At 41.1% G+C, this 13,682-nt stretch overlaps 2 protein-coding genes across 2 annotated transcripts; both read left to right on the forward strand.

Annotated features, from left to right (window-relative positions):
* The first annotated feature begins 358 nt into the window (after positions 1-358).
* gtf3c5 (general transcription factor IIIC, polypeptide 5) lies at positions 359-7,462 on the forward strand. The gene is made up of 11 exons (XM_070988886.1): positions 359-711; positions 1,459-1,657; positions 1,841-2,036; positions 2,410-2,593; positions 3,516-3,620; positions 4,113-4,227; positions 5,194-5,274; positions 5,811-5,899; positions 6,051-6,133; positions 6,525-6,667; positions 7,134-7,462. The coding sequence occupies exons 1-11, from the start codon at positions 508-510 to the stop codon at positions 7,325-7,327; spliced, it is 1,593 nt and encodes a 530-aa protein (XP_070844987.1). The 5' UTR covers positions 359-507; the 3' UTR covers positions 7,328-7,462.
* A 418-nt stretch (positions 7,463-7,880) lies between these two features.
* Positions 7,881-11,643, forward strand: LOC139348663 (bile salt-activated lipase-like). The gene is made up of 11 exons (XM_070988932.1): positions 7,881-7,946; positions 8,254-8,401; positions 8,537-8,656; positions 8,738-8,935; positions 9,057-9,187; positions 9,333-9,440; positions 9,590-9,704; positions 10,134-10,320; positions 10,488-10,691; positions 11,132-11,341; positions 11,460-11,643. The coding sequence occupies exons 1-11, from the start codon at positions 7,884-7,886 to the stop codon at positions 11,641-11,643; spliced, it is 1,668 nt and encodes a 555-aa protein (XP_070845033.1). The 5' UTR covers positions 7,881-7,883.
* The last annotated feature ends 2,039 nt before the right edge of the window (positions 11,644-13,682 follow it).

The raw sequence follows: 13,682 nt of genomic DNA on the forward strand, positions 1-13,682 counted from the left end.
GTTGTGACAGCTTCTGTATTTTTCTTTATTTTTTCTCATCTTTTTTTTCAATTGAAACTAAAAGGACATACAGTGGACAGGTTAGGGAACATGAAACACGTAAAAGAATGATATTATCTGTATTTAATTCAAAGTGTAATAGTGAATATACGTATAGAGAAAAGAAAAAAAAATAACAAAAACAATGTACAATAGGATCCCATCTGACTACCTTGTCCGTGGTGTCCCTCAGTTAAAACACTGTATTTAAAAATATTGATTAAGTGGTAAAATAAATTCTTAATTATGTTCAACTGGACAGTTCAACTTCAACGATGTTGCTGCGGAACTATTTGTCTGACTTCCGTTTCCGCCCGGCGTTATTTTGCACTTGGATACACAGACACGCTGCTGAAACGGCAAAGGGGCATTGTTTTGAATTTCTTGTGGTTAGCGTAGAGTTTCAGTTTAGGGACTAACTGCAGTGTCCATTATGCCTGCTTAAGTAACACAGTTAAAACAGTCGACATGGCGGATTCCACAGGGTTAAAGCTGGATTTTACTCTGAAAGAACTAACTCTTTCCGGTCAGTCTGAAGATGTCGAGGTGCCCGGCAGCTCGTCTACCGTGGAGCTGCGAGCCAACAAATTGATGTGTGTGGAGTATCCGGCGGTGGTCACCAATGTGGACAAGATGCTGGAGACTCTCGGGGGGGAACAGGGAGTGTCCAAAGTAAGCAGACTATGACAGGGACAGACTTGTCCCTCTTGTGTGCACTTGGGGTGCCTTGAAACGGTCTTATAATGTCTCGTGCAGATGCTTGACGTATTTTGCAACGTTAGCTTCTTGCTTTAACTTGATATATATCAAAACAGCTGCGTGCCATAAACTACAAGAAAAATAAGTCTATATTTTTATAAACGCCGCATATAATGTTATAATTTTGTTGTAAGTAAATTACGTTCGTAATACGTTGTAATTTTGGCTATTCAAACTTAAAAGGTACCATAGTTTGGTAGTTAGTGGAAATGTAAATTTCCTGGTTTCAGAAATGTCGTTCTCGTATCTTCACAACAGATTAGTTGTCTGTAGAGCCATAGTTTCAAGCAGTGGTTCCCCAAAAGACCCGGTTTAATTGTAACTTTTTAGGGAGGAAATATGGATCTGTAAAGTTAAATATCTATCTGCTGACATAAAGTGGTTCCTGCTTTATAACCTGATCTTGAGGCTGTGAGGAGATTAAAATAGGCCTTGATGGTTTGTAGCACATCACAGTGTGAAACTAACCGCTCTGTCTGTAATGATATTTATGTTTGATTCTTAATTTAAGTGAACTGAAGAAAGTCAAATGTCAAGTGGCTTGTGAACAGTTCTGTGAATGGATAACTGTCATCGTTGCTCTGGCAACATCTTCATCATCACCGCTGCTCTAAACTGCTCTGATCTGACACCTGCCTGCATTTCCTGTTTATCCCTCAGACCTTCGCTCACCCCAACAGGCGTCTGGAGCTGCGTTTCCGACCTCAGGACCCTTTCTGTCATTCACTCTGTGGAAATCGCTTCCCCTCAAGCAACCTCCTCCTCAGAGTGCGCCGGCGGGTGCGAAAAAAGGATCCCAAGGATGCTGAGATTCGCATGGACATACTCGGAGTCATAGGAACAACATACAAGTTCCAGGGTTAGATTAAAAGTCCTTCTGGTGTATGATGTTTTTTAACATTTCAAAACCACAGGGCTTTAAAAGCAAAATCTGTTCTGCACTCTTTATCATATAGACTTGGTTAGAACATGATAATCATAATTGAGAAAAAAGATTTATAGGGTTGGTTGGTTGTTCTGATTGCTTGTTTGTTTCTTGCAGGGCTGGCAGACTTTCAGTGCCTTGCTGTGCATTCAGAGGGTGGAACAGACACATCTTTGTACGACAAAATCATCCTCCGCAAATCAGAAAATCAAGAGTTCTTTGAGAAACCCATGCCGTACTTTCTCCCCCCGGCCATCTTCTCACGCCTTGACAGTCCTGTGGATTATTTTTACCGGCCGGACATCTTTCACAAGTATGAGTGGGCAAAAAAAGAGTAATGGTTCTGTAAAATGTTGTCAAATAGCCATAGTACTTCATCACAGTTGATTTTTATCTTCTTTTATTTTGAGCTTACTCGTACAAACAAAAACAACTGCCACACACAAGACCACGCTTGAGTTTAAAAACAAAAGTCTCAAAACACTAAAACTGACTTTATTTCAAAATGGAAGTTTTAAGGTTCCCTAATCATAAGTCATTCACTCCTGACCTGTCCTATTGTCAAGTGTATTATTTCTCCTGTGTAAGCAGCAGTATTGGAACGTCTCTCCCTTTTAATTTCACTGTGGTTCTGATGCAGCTTACTGGGAATTATTTTTGATATTATTCCTCCTTTTTGTTTACAGTCAGCTGCCCATCATCAAGAAAAGCTTTATTGGCTTGAATCGTGCCCGACGGCCCCACAATGCCATTTTTGTAAGCTTCAACGATCCCACTGTGCCCACCGAGTGCCTCGAGGCGGCCAGGATCAACTGGATACGAGTCTGCGTGAAGGACCATGACAAGCAGGTTGAAGAACAGCTGAAAAAGGTGTGTGTGCTGCTGTAATCATGGTTGACAGTCACCTCTAGGGTCACCAGCATGATGTAAAGAATGATGTAAAGAAAATCAAGGTACTCTGATGTAAGGGAAGTCCTTCATTACAGCATAACTTACACCTGACAGAATGATATTTCAGGGCTCATTAGATAAAAAGAAACACTTTTTAGTGCTGAAACAATCAATTGATAGATCGAAAATTCATTAAAAATGGCAAGTGTTTGGTTCCAGCTCACCAACTGTGAGCATTTGCAGCCTTTCTCTGTTTAATATCATTGTAAATTGAGCATCTTTTGGTTTTGGACTGTTAGACAGACAGAATGAACAATGTGATGACGACCTTGCTGTTCTGGAAGTTGCAACAATTTAATTTTCATTTCTCATTTTCGCTTGGTGTGCACACTAATTAACTTTCGTTCTGGAGAATTTAGCATTTTATGATAAGAAATGTGTGAAGTCTAAACTTAAGTCACGACGTAAGTATTCATTGTCTTATTATTGACCGTGGCTTAAAGGAGCCCTGTGGAGTTTTCTTGTAAACAAACTTCCTATTTACTTTCAGTAATCACTAAAACGCATTGTCTTCTGCTCTGTGTTGAATTCATTCCCTTCCTCATAAACCATTTGCAAAGCTGATATTTAGAATAATTTGAAACCTTGTTGTTTATGTGCTTGTTCACATGTTCTCTTGACCTTTTATTTAACATGCAGCCAGTGTCTGCCAGTAAAAGCCGGTTCTTTTTCCATCAGGCTATTTTTGACAGTCAGTATACTCACCAGTGTACTGTAACAGTTTTCTCTCCAGAATTGGCACCTGGTTGAAGCTGGAAAAGGCTTTTGTAGACTGTTTCACAGGTATGGCTTGGCATCATCTCTGGGCTTTTATCTAATCTCAACCCAAAATTGTGCCTAGATGTTTGAGAGCCGGCCCATCTGGTCACGGAACGCAGTCAAGGCCAACATCAACATCCACCCTGATAAACTGAAACTGTTGCTGCCGGTCTGCGCCTATTACATGGTGAGCTGAGGAGACACATTGTGCCAAGTAAAGAATATGAGGGTGCAGTCAGGGATAAAGTTAATGCTGTTCAGTGCATTTTCTCTGATTTAGATACATGTTGAAACAGTGAAAAGTGAATGTTGAGTGCTAAACCTCGGTGAGATGTTCTCCTTTAAAGTGATTCCAAGCTGAAATCATTAATTAAGTCAGTGTTTCTCAACTCCGGTCCTCAGGCCCCTTTGCCCTGCATGTTTTAGATGTTTCCCTCCTCTACCACACCTGATTCAAATGATCGGTTCATCATCAAGCTCTGCAGTGGCCTGATAACGAGCTGCTCATTTGAATCAGGTGTGTTGGAGCAGGAAACATCTAAAACATGCAGGGCAGGGGGGCCCAAGGACCGGAGTTGAGAAACACTGAATTAAGTCATTCATTTAGTCAAAGTTAAAGGGAGAACCAACATTTCTTTTCTGCCCAAATGTAGCTTAAACAGCAGATTTACTTTTGTAGGTGACAGGACCGTGGAGAAGTCTGTGGGTGAGGCTGGGCTATGACCCACGGAAGCGCACAGACTCCAAGAAATACCAGATGCTGGACTTCAGGATCCGCTGCAGCACCAAGCACGGTAAGAACCTGAGGCAGGACAACAGTCACTGTATGTTTCTCAGGAGGTTTTATTCAAATTCATTTCTATGTATGTGGCCAGAGGCATTATGTTTTTTGTTGTCTCTCCAACTGTCCATCTTGCCTGTCTGTCTGTCTGCGTCCAGATGGACTGATTAAAATTTAGTGGTCAAAGGTGACTGTGACCACACAAAATACATTTTTAGTCATTACGACAACCAAATATCATAACATGATAATATATGTGATAACGTGATAACATTTTATATTCAAAAGGTCAAAGTTCACCTTCACTGTGACATCAGAGTGTTCTCCAAAAACACTTTTCTGGCCGTTATTCAACACCACAACTCAGCAACAGAGGGGGAGATTGTGACCATATTTCTCATTTGGTCAGATACTGAGTTGGTGACACTAATCTTGGGCGTCCACTTTGAAACTGTGCCGATTGTTTAGATCTTCTCTGCTGCCAGGTTGAAGATGTGTGTGAAGCATCCACCTTCTGCAGTTTGTAGCTTCTGTGCAGCAACATCCATATTTGAAGCATTGTAGTTCAGCACAGGTTCTGCTGATATTGAGCTTCAGGTGATTGTCATTGCACTGTGTGATGAAGCTCTCTATCAGTCCTCTGTGCTCCCAAGCATACATGTCAGTATAGTGATCACTTCCATTTCACCAAAAAATACACTTTTCTTAAATTTCTTCAAAGTCTTCACAACATATATGAGTCTAGACAAACATGGATGTAAATGCAACTTGACTGGTTGGTGGAGGCAGATAATCACCAGGCGGTCATTCTAGTTTGTTGACTTCTACTGTGGCAAATCTAGAAAAAGTGAAATCCCTCTATCTATGAGGAACATCAGCATTTTTCGAGAAAACTGTCTTCCCAAGCCAGTTCAGTGATATTATACACTATCAGTCTGCCTGACACTGACTGTTGCTTCCTCCTTCTTCCCATATTTAGGATATTCAGTATCGGACATTCCAGTGAAAGCCAAGAGGAGTGCCCTTAACTACAGTCTGCCTATCACATTCAACAAAGCTGGTGAGTTGGTTAATTTAGATGTATGTACTTGACATTGAGGAGGCAGCAGCTGAGGCAGCTGAATGGAATGCAGACATCGTTCTTTCTATCATTTACACCTGTGCTTTTGCCACTGCAACATGTCCAAATGTCTTCAGAAAAAAAGTACATTGACCTTTAAAATGACTCCTTCTAGAGGAACCTGACTAAGAGAGCAGCAGCTGAGAAAGGCTAGCCATCTAACCTGACTGACACCATCAAGTCATCTGTCTACGACCTGTCTCTCACAAACTCCTTCTGCCTCCCCAGCCTCGTCCTGTATTCACATTCAGTGGTTATGTTCATGTTTGTTAAATGTTGTGTACCTCAGGCCCTGCTAGAGGGGGTTTGTGAGCTCCAGGACAGTCTGTGTCAAGCTAGCCCAGATTTTTTTCCAGAGCATCGGTGCACAGCCATGCCGGCAAACTAAAATGCACATTGCCGTTGCCATCCCACCGCTGTTGCCGCGGTAAAATGACAACATGTTGGAAAAGTGCTGTGCTGTTTGTTTTTTCCAGGTCCCCAGCCTGCTAGTGTGATGGAACTTCCAGCTCAGGAGCGTCCGAGCACCAGTCGAGATCCAGTCCCAGTCACATACCAGCTGAAGGTCACTCAACTACTCACCTAGTTGTGTGAAGACGTTATTGGTGCTAACATGCTAGTTTCAGGCGCTTTTTGCTTAATGACAGAACTTTTATTACACATCACGTGCTTGATACCTGCTCTGATACCAGCTCTCCTCTGTTTCATCTCCACAGGAGTCATCTTACATTTTCAGAGATGGCATGCTGCCTCCCCACAGGCAGATGTTTTACCAACTCTGTGATTTGGATGTGGAAAGGTACTTTAGAGTGCTGTGCATACACTGCTTCTTTCTCACTCATTCATTTCTGAGTTATACGAGTAATAAAGCTGATATTGGGGTTGTCTGTAAGTGTTGAAAAAGTCCTAGAATTTTAGAAAGTATCTTTTGTAAAGGAAGCATTATGTTTTATTGTCCAGAATACAATTAGGTGTAGTGTTTTTATATTTGAGCCATTAAACAGACCAGCAAGGCTCTTTTTCAGGTTTACAGTCACATTCACATTTTCATCAGAACATATCCAGACAATTTGAAGAGGAGTGACAGAGAGATGAAGGAGTGATAGTAAAGAACAAGTTCCTCGAAACTGTACTGTACAGTTACTTCCCACCACTGTTTGGGTGCAATGCAGCTGTTTGTGTGTCTCCAGTATCCAAAAGGTGGTTGAGCAGAACAGTGGTAATGAGCAGGTGTGTGACGAGCGGGACGGCTGGTGTGTTCTTGGCACCACTGACAAGCTGAGGGACGTGATCTCAGCCATGATCAAGAAGGTCACCCGAGTCCAGAAACCAAGTAAGGGAATTATCCTTCATCATCATCCACTTCATAGACACCGTGTCCTCTTTGTTATCACACAGACACAACATGGCCAAAGGTGTGACCTGGGCAAGTTAGCTTCCGTCCTGCTAGCCACCTGTGCCAATGTGTCTAATTTCTCATACAGCCAAGTGGCTCCCTTAAAAATAAGAAATGGCTATTTATGACATTCCCATAAGCCTCAGCTTATGCTAGGCTAACATGCTAAACTAAGATGGTGAGCATGGTTAACGTTATACCTGCTAAACATCAACATGTTGATTGTTGCTGTAAGCGTGCTAGCAAGCTAATGTTAGCCCTGAACACATCATTTCAACAAAGATGAGACTTCTTCTCTGTTCTTTGAACAACTGGGAGACATATGAGGCTTTAACTGTGCTTCTGTGGCTAAGACTCATGGGATATGCAGTTGTTAGATGCTTACTGTATTTCTCTCCCTCAGCACTTCCAGAAATCCCCAAGAAACGCACACGCACAGGACTAAGTTTAAAATCCCCAGCGACAGATATGGATGCAGAGGAGGAGCTGCAGGACAATGAGAACAAGGATGACGAAGAGGAAGATGAGGATGATGAGTTTCAGCCATCCGAGGGGAGTGAAAATGAGATGGAGACAGAAATTCTGGATTACATTTAACAATGACTGTTAATATTTTCTATTATTTGCTTTTGTAAGAGGTGATATGTTTGAATTATTTTTGAGTGAAATGGAAATAAAAATGGAAGTATTTCTAGTTGTAGCATCTTTGTAATAAAGTTTTTGGTTCAATCAAATCAAATGTTTTTAGAGTTTTTTCTGAGTACTTCTTCCTTCCTCCACTTCTGATGAGCAGGCAAGTAAAATAGGTGAAGTGAATGATGGGTAATGTAATGCTGGTTTGGTGGACGTCCAATGAGAGAGTCTTAAATGTTTTTATCCAAAAGGCATTTCCCGTGACATTTTTGGCTGAGTTTAATCACTCCTGATAAGACTTACCACAGTCTCTTATCAGAATGACACACCATATTATTTTGCAAGGTTTAACCTCTTAGATGTTATTTATAGAGGAAAAGTGCTGTGGACACAAGGTGGTTAAACATTGTGTAACAGTGGGAAAAGCTGGCCCACAGACATCACACTGGTCAGATGTTTCGGGGAGGGGGCCCCTCTTTAAAAGTGGCCAACAGTCAACTTGGTTCTCAGTTTGGTCACAATGGCGAAGCTGGAGTTTTTGGTGGCTGTTGCTGTGTTTCTGGAGACGGTCTCTGCGGCCTCCGTAAGTGTCAATAACAAAAATGTTATTGTAATACATAACCAAAGAACCATGTGCACAAGTTCTCTGTTCAGCTGTTCATTATTTGTTCACTTCTGGGCCATCAATTTCGATTGACATGATGTATTAGAGCTAAAGTTTTCATACGCCTGCGATTGATTCAGACATTTTCATTTTTTCCAAAACATGCTAACTTGAGGCTAAGATTTCAAGTCGTACTGTGCCACATTCATTGGTGTAATTCTATGTAAAATGGTGGACGACCACATCATTTCAACTTCTCGCTTTTCTTCGTGCTTCACTTGTGCAGCTCGGGGTGGTGCGCACAGAGGGAGGTATGGTGCAGGGCAGCAAAGTCAAGATTGGGCTGTTCCGTACCATGGACGTCTTCAAGGGGATTCCCTTTGCTGATGTCCCTCGAAGGTTCGAGAAACCAGTGCCTCACCCTGGCTGGGATGGTGGGTAGACTGATAAAACTGAACTTGCATCTGTGCAAATAAGGCCTAAACTGCATGATGTGATTCGTCATGAAAATGTACTTTGCCCATTTTCAAGTCTTACATTGCTCTTTCCCTGCACGTGTCTTTCGTCAGGTGTTATGAAGACCACTGAGTTTAAAAAGAGGTGCCTTCAGACCAACGTGCTCATGACAGACACCAGAGGCGTTGAGGACTGTCTTTACCTTAACATCTGGGTTCCTCAAGGTCGCTCAGGTAAATACTGAGAGAAGCCTGCAGAGTCTCATCCATATTGGATCTGAGCTCCAGCTGGCTCTCATTGTCTTTGTCTTCTAGTGTCCGCTGGTTTGCCAGTCATGGTCTGGATCTTTGGAGGAGCCTTCCTGGCCGGAGGCTCCATGGGCGCTAACTTCCTGGACAACTATCTGTACGACGGTCAGGAGATTGCAGACAGAGGGGATGTTATTGTGGTGACAGTGTCATATCGTGTTGGGCCTTTGGGCTTCCTGAGCACAGGAGACTCCAGCTTGCCCGGTAAGGTGCAGTGGCAGAATTGTACAAAGCCTGCAAGATACTAGCCCCTCCACCAATTTTAGAAATTGCTCCATTTAATTAGTACATCCTGCTGTGATGAATAAAAATTGTTCCTCATTAGGCAACTATGGTCTGTGGGACCAGCATGCCGCCATCTCCTGGGTGCACAGGAACATCCTTGCATTCGGAGGAGACCCCGACAACATCACCCTCTTTGGAGAGTCTGCAGGTGGAGTTAGTGTCAACTTCCAGGTGAGAAACTTTTTTCTGTCGGTGTCTAGCTTGTGTGAGATGACAGATAGATGGCAGATATGAAATTAGCTAAAATTCACAAGCTGCAAATTGAACTTCATCTAAAAATATCGTTTTGTTTTGTTTTCTGTCTGTCTGCCCACAGATTCTCAGTCCCAAAAACAAAGGGATGATCAAGAGAGCCATCTCCCAGAGTGGGGTTGCCCTTTGCTCCTGGGGCATCAACAAGAACCCCCGCAAGGTGGCTGAGGAGGTACATAACAGCTTCTCTGGCATGTTTTTTTTCTTCTATGGAACTTTTAACTCTTTTTTTTAAATAGCTAACCATAATTAGCTGTAATTAATGTACATATAAGTCCATGGCAGAGAAACTATTAAAGATAATTTGAACCCTCTCCCCAGATTGCTCTGAAAGTCAACTGCCCCACTGATCATACTATGGCTGACTGTTTGAAGATGACTGATCCTGTGCTCATTACAAGGGCTGGCACTCTCACTCTGTCGGGCTCAGCTGATAGTAAGGACTGCATTCACCCAGCGTAGTTCACATTTTCATTTTAGACATTGTGTCAGTGCTTTGTGCCAGAGCAAGGCACAGAGAAGTAAGCTTTTACGCTTTGAGGAGTGAAACTGGCTGTGTATTATGTCTGTTAGACACCTGCGAGAAAAGAAGCTATTTTACGACATTTTCTGCACCTTAACTGCTCTCTCTGTATAGCGTGTCCAGTCTGGGCTATGCTATTTTTGTGCACATCATTATTTGCACACACATTTGAGTGGAAATGTTGTAACATTCTACTAAAGCTCCCACTCCAATGAAGACAAGAAAAGGGCATCTTATCGTGCCCCCTACTTCAATGGTTTAATGACACCTGACTGGAGAATTAGCACCACTATACTGTAGTTCTTTATATTGTATGTGTCTGATTGTATTTGTGTCTGTCAGATCCCATTTTATACAACATGGTCCTCTCTCCTGTGGTCGACGGCGACTTCCTCCCGGACAAGCCTGCCAACCTGTTCCACAATGCAGCTGACATCGATTACATCATTGGAGTCAATGACATGGACGCACATATTTTCTCGGCTTTAGATATTCCATCAGTCAATTCAGACCTGGTGGACACCCCTGTGTGAGTTCAAGCCATTAGATCACAGGGTGAAAGCTGACAGTTCTGCTCCGGATCTAAATAGAGCAACATAACTGTAGTTTTCCAGAGCTGTGGTGGGATTAATAATTTTTCTGGCAGAAAGATGTTTTATCAGACTGTATTTTCTAACCTTCTCTTCCTGATTGCAGGGAGGATGTGAGGAGGATCCTGGCTGCGTTCACTAAAGAGATGGGCACAGCTAGTCTGGACAGTGCCTACTCTGCATACACCTCAAACTATGGACCAAATCCCAGTAGGGAGACTATCAAGAAAACCATTGTGGAAATTGAAACAGACATCATCTTCCTGGTTCCTGCTCAGGTTGCCCTCTACCTTCACTCTGGCAATGCTAGGTGCAGAGAAGTTTTCTTCATCATTTAAAACCACAATATAGTAGAATTTAATGAGCATTTTATTATATATATATATATATATATATATTTTTTTTTTTTTTTTTTTTTTTACAGATATTTGCACAATTTTATTACAAAGTAAATGAATTACTTAAAATAATGAATGATGAATTGACTTACCACTGAAAAGGTTAATAATTATTCTGTGCTCATGAGCCCTGCTGTCTTTTATACTCACTGGGCTCATGCAAAGAGCAGTATCAAGCATCTTTAAGGTTAGGTGCCATGTAGTAAATAACTTGCACAAAAAGAGGTCTCTGAGAACCTGCATGGGCCTTAGATTTTGGTTTTCTAAGCATTTCTTAGATTTCAGCTTTATCTGACCCCCTCTTTGGTGTAGTTGTCATCATATCCCTATTCTTTCCTTTTTCTCACCAAAGGACTGGCAGGACCTACTCCTATGTCTTTTCTGAGCCCAACCGCATGGCAGGCCTTCTCAAGCCCTACCCCAGCTGGGTTGGAGCTGACCACGCTGATGACCTGCAGTACGTGTTCGGAAAGCCTTTCACCACACCAGTGGGGTACTGGCCTAAACAAAGGGACCTCTCTGGCTACATGATCGCCTACTGGACCAACTTCGCCAAAACTGGGTATAATTCTGCAGACACAAGAGTAATACTGAAATCAAATAAACCTGGATCAGACAATGAAACTGCAAACTAAAACTGCATCAATTCAGTTGCCCCTTTATCTGCTTGTTGTCTACAGAGACCCCAACAGTGGAGGCTTGAAGGTGCCCACTACCTGGCCTACATTCACCACCATTGGACACCAGTACCTGGACATCAATTCTAAAATGAACCGTAACAATGTGAAAGAGAAGTTGAGGGTGCCTTTCGTGCATCTCTGGGCTAGTGAACTACCTGCCCTTGCTGTAAACATTTCAGAATAAAGAGCTTGTGCAATCACCTATGCATTGTGTGCACCCAAACCTTAAGTATCACATCAGCATTGGTTCATGAAAAACAAATAAAAATAATACTTCCTTCGCTTATTTTTTGGTGTTGTGACTCTTTGAACAAACATTAAAGTGCTTAACAAATTTCCTTTGCATGTATGACACCTGATGATGGGGTTTGTTTGACTGTTTTGGGCTCAGCGATGATAGCAGTGATTATAACAATTCAAAAATTATGATATTGGTTTACTATATTAACACAAAAGACACAAAAGAGTTAGACCAGCTTCAAACAAGGCTTTCAGAGGTGATTATCACTGTTATGACACAGACACTTACCAATGAAACAAAGCAGAGTGTTTTGTTCAAGACAAATAATAGAGAGGAGGTTAAAGGAAATCTGTGCCTGCTCGACCGAGATATCTTAGGTGACATAACTAAGATTGGTGAGCTGACCAGCTAAATTCGCTAACCTATTAGTGACTGTTTGTCCTGCTCCTGCTCTGGGTTGGCTATTTTCCCCTGTTCCTGATATTTTCATATGCAGAATACACTGTTAGAAATTTTCCTGTAAAAAAAAAACAGTAAACAACTGGCATTAGGGTTGCCATTATGTTACTGTAAAATTAACATCTTTTTACTGTCATTGAAATTTACGGTTTTGTACTATTCATGAAAAATACAGCATGAACTGGTTTTTAAAATTACTTTCACAGTATTTTACAATTAAATGACTATTTAGTTTGTATTGTTTGCACATTTTGATAAACTATTTTAAAAAACTAAGTTAATTAAGACATGATCAGTCATACAATTACATACAATTAAAGGCACTTTTGTTAAGAAAAACATGTTAATAGAACTCAGTGATTGTAGGTTTCACAAAATCTCTGTTTGAATCTGGCTACATGCACAGACGGCAAAAATAAAATGTCCTTTGTGAATGGAGAACATAATCATTGATTTTTCAATCTGTGATTACAGTGTAAGAGAAAAAACTTAACAGCTTCTTAATGCACTTTACTTTTTATTTGAATGTAAAGTTGAAAACTTCACATGCAGAACAACTGCATGTTAAACGAGTGCTGACAAAAATCAGAGACAGAGCCTTCTCTCTCAAAATGAAATGAAAATAGTGCAATAAGTTAGTACACGGCACTTAGACTCAGACATATTGATGTGATCAACTTTATCAACTTTTTAAACTAACAATATATTGAAAAATATGATACAGTCTCTAGAAAATTAAACCAGGTGACCAGTACAGAGCAAACAGTTCACTTGAACTTGCCCTACATCATGTAACATCTGAATATACTGTATTGCCCAGGCTTAAGGCATATCAGTGGTAAAAATAAAACAAAGAATAAATAAATAAATTGTCCGTGCAAAACAGTTCAAATAAAAAAAAATAACAGTATAATGAACATCACTATACAGTACATGTTACACAAGCACACAAGAATTTTCATATGTCTCAAACAGGCCACTGAGGTGCTCGACTGATGTCCACAGATCTGACAAGAAAACACCATTGCAAGCCAAACAGACTTGACTGCTGTGGTTCAATAAACAGTAAACTACAGTTGTAAAACTGTGAAGCAAGAAAGAAGAAAACAGCTCCTTTTGCCAGTTCACCTGATAGTTGCTTATTTCAGTGTTTGATGTCTGAAAAATTAACTGATCAATTGTGTCATGTGATGAACATGCAAGTATGCTGCTTACTATGATCAGCAGGGCAGCGGTAAAGTCATCTACTGCATCTGCAATATCAGAGAAAAGTGTCAAAAATCAATCTAAATACACATGAACAGTCAATTGAGATGATGCACAGTGCACGGTGGAGAAATAATCACGGTTACAGCAAAGCAAATCTTCAGTATTTAATTTATGATCCAATAATTATCTTAAAAATAATCTTGCCTTTATTTGAATCTGCACCGTGACACACAATAATTAGCATGCACTGTAGTCTTACATAATATTAGTCTAATTCAGCTGCTGAAGTGACTTACATAGACCGTAAAATGTTT

Source organism: Chaetodon trifascialis, chromosome 20 (assembly GCF_039877785.1).
Source record: "Chaetodon trifascialis isolate fChaTrf1 chromosome 20, fChaTrf1.hap1, whole genome shotgun sequence".
NCBI lineage: Eukaryota > Metazoa > Chordata > Actinopteri > Chaetodontiformes > Chaetodontidae > Chaetodon > Chaetodon trifascialis.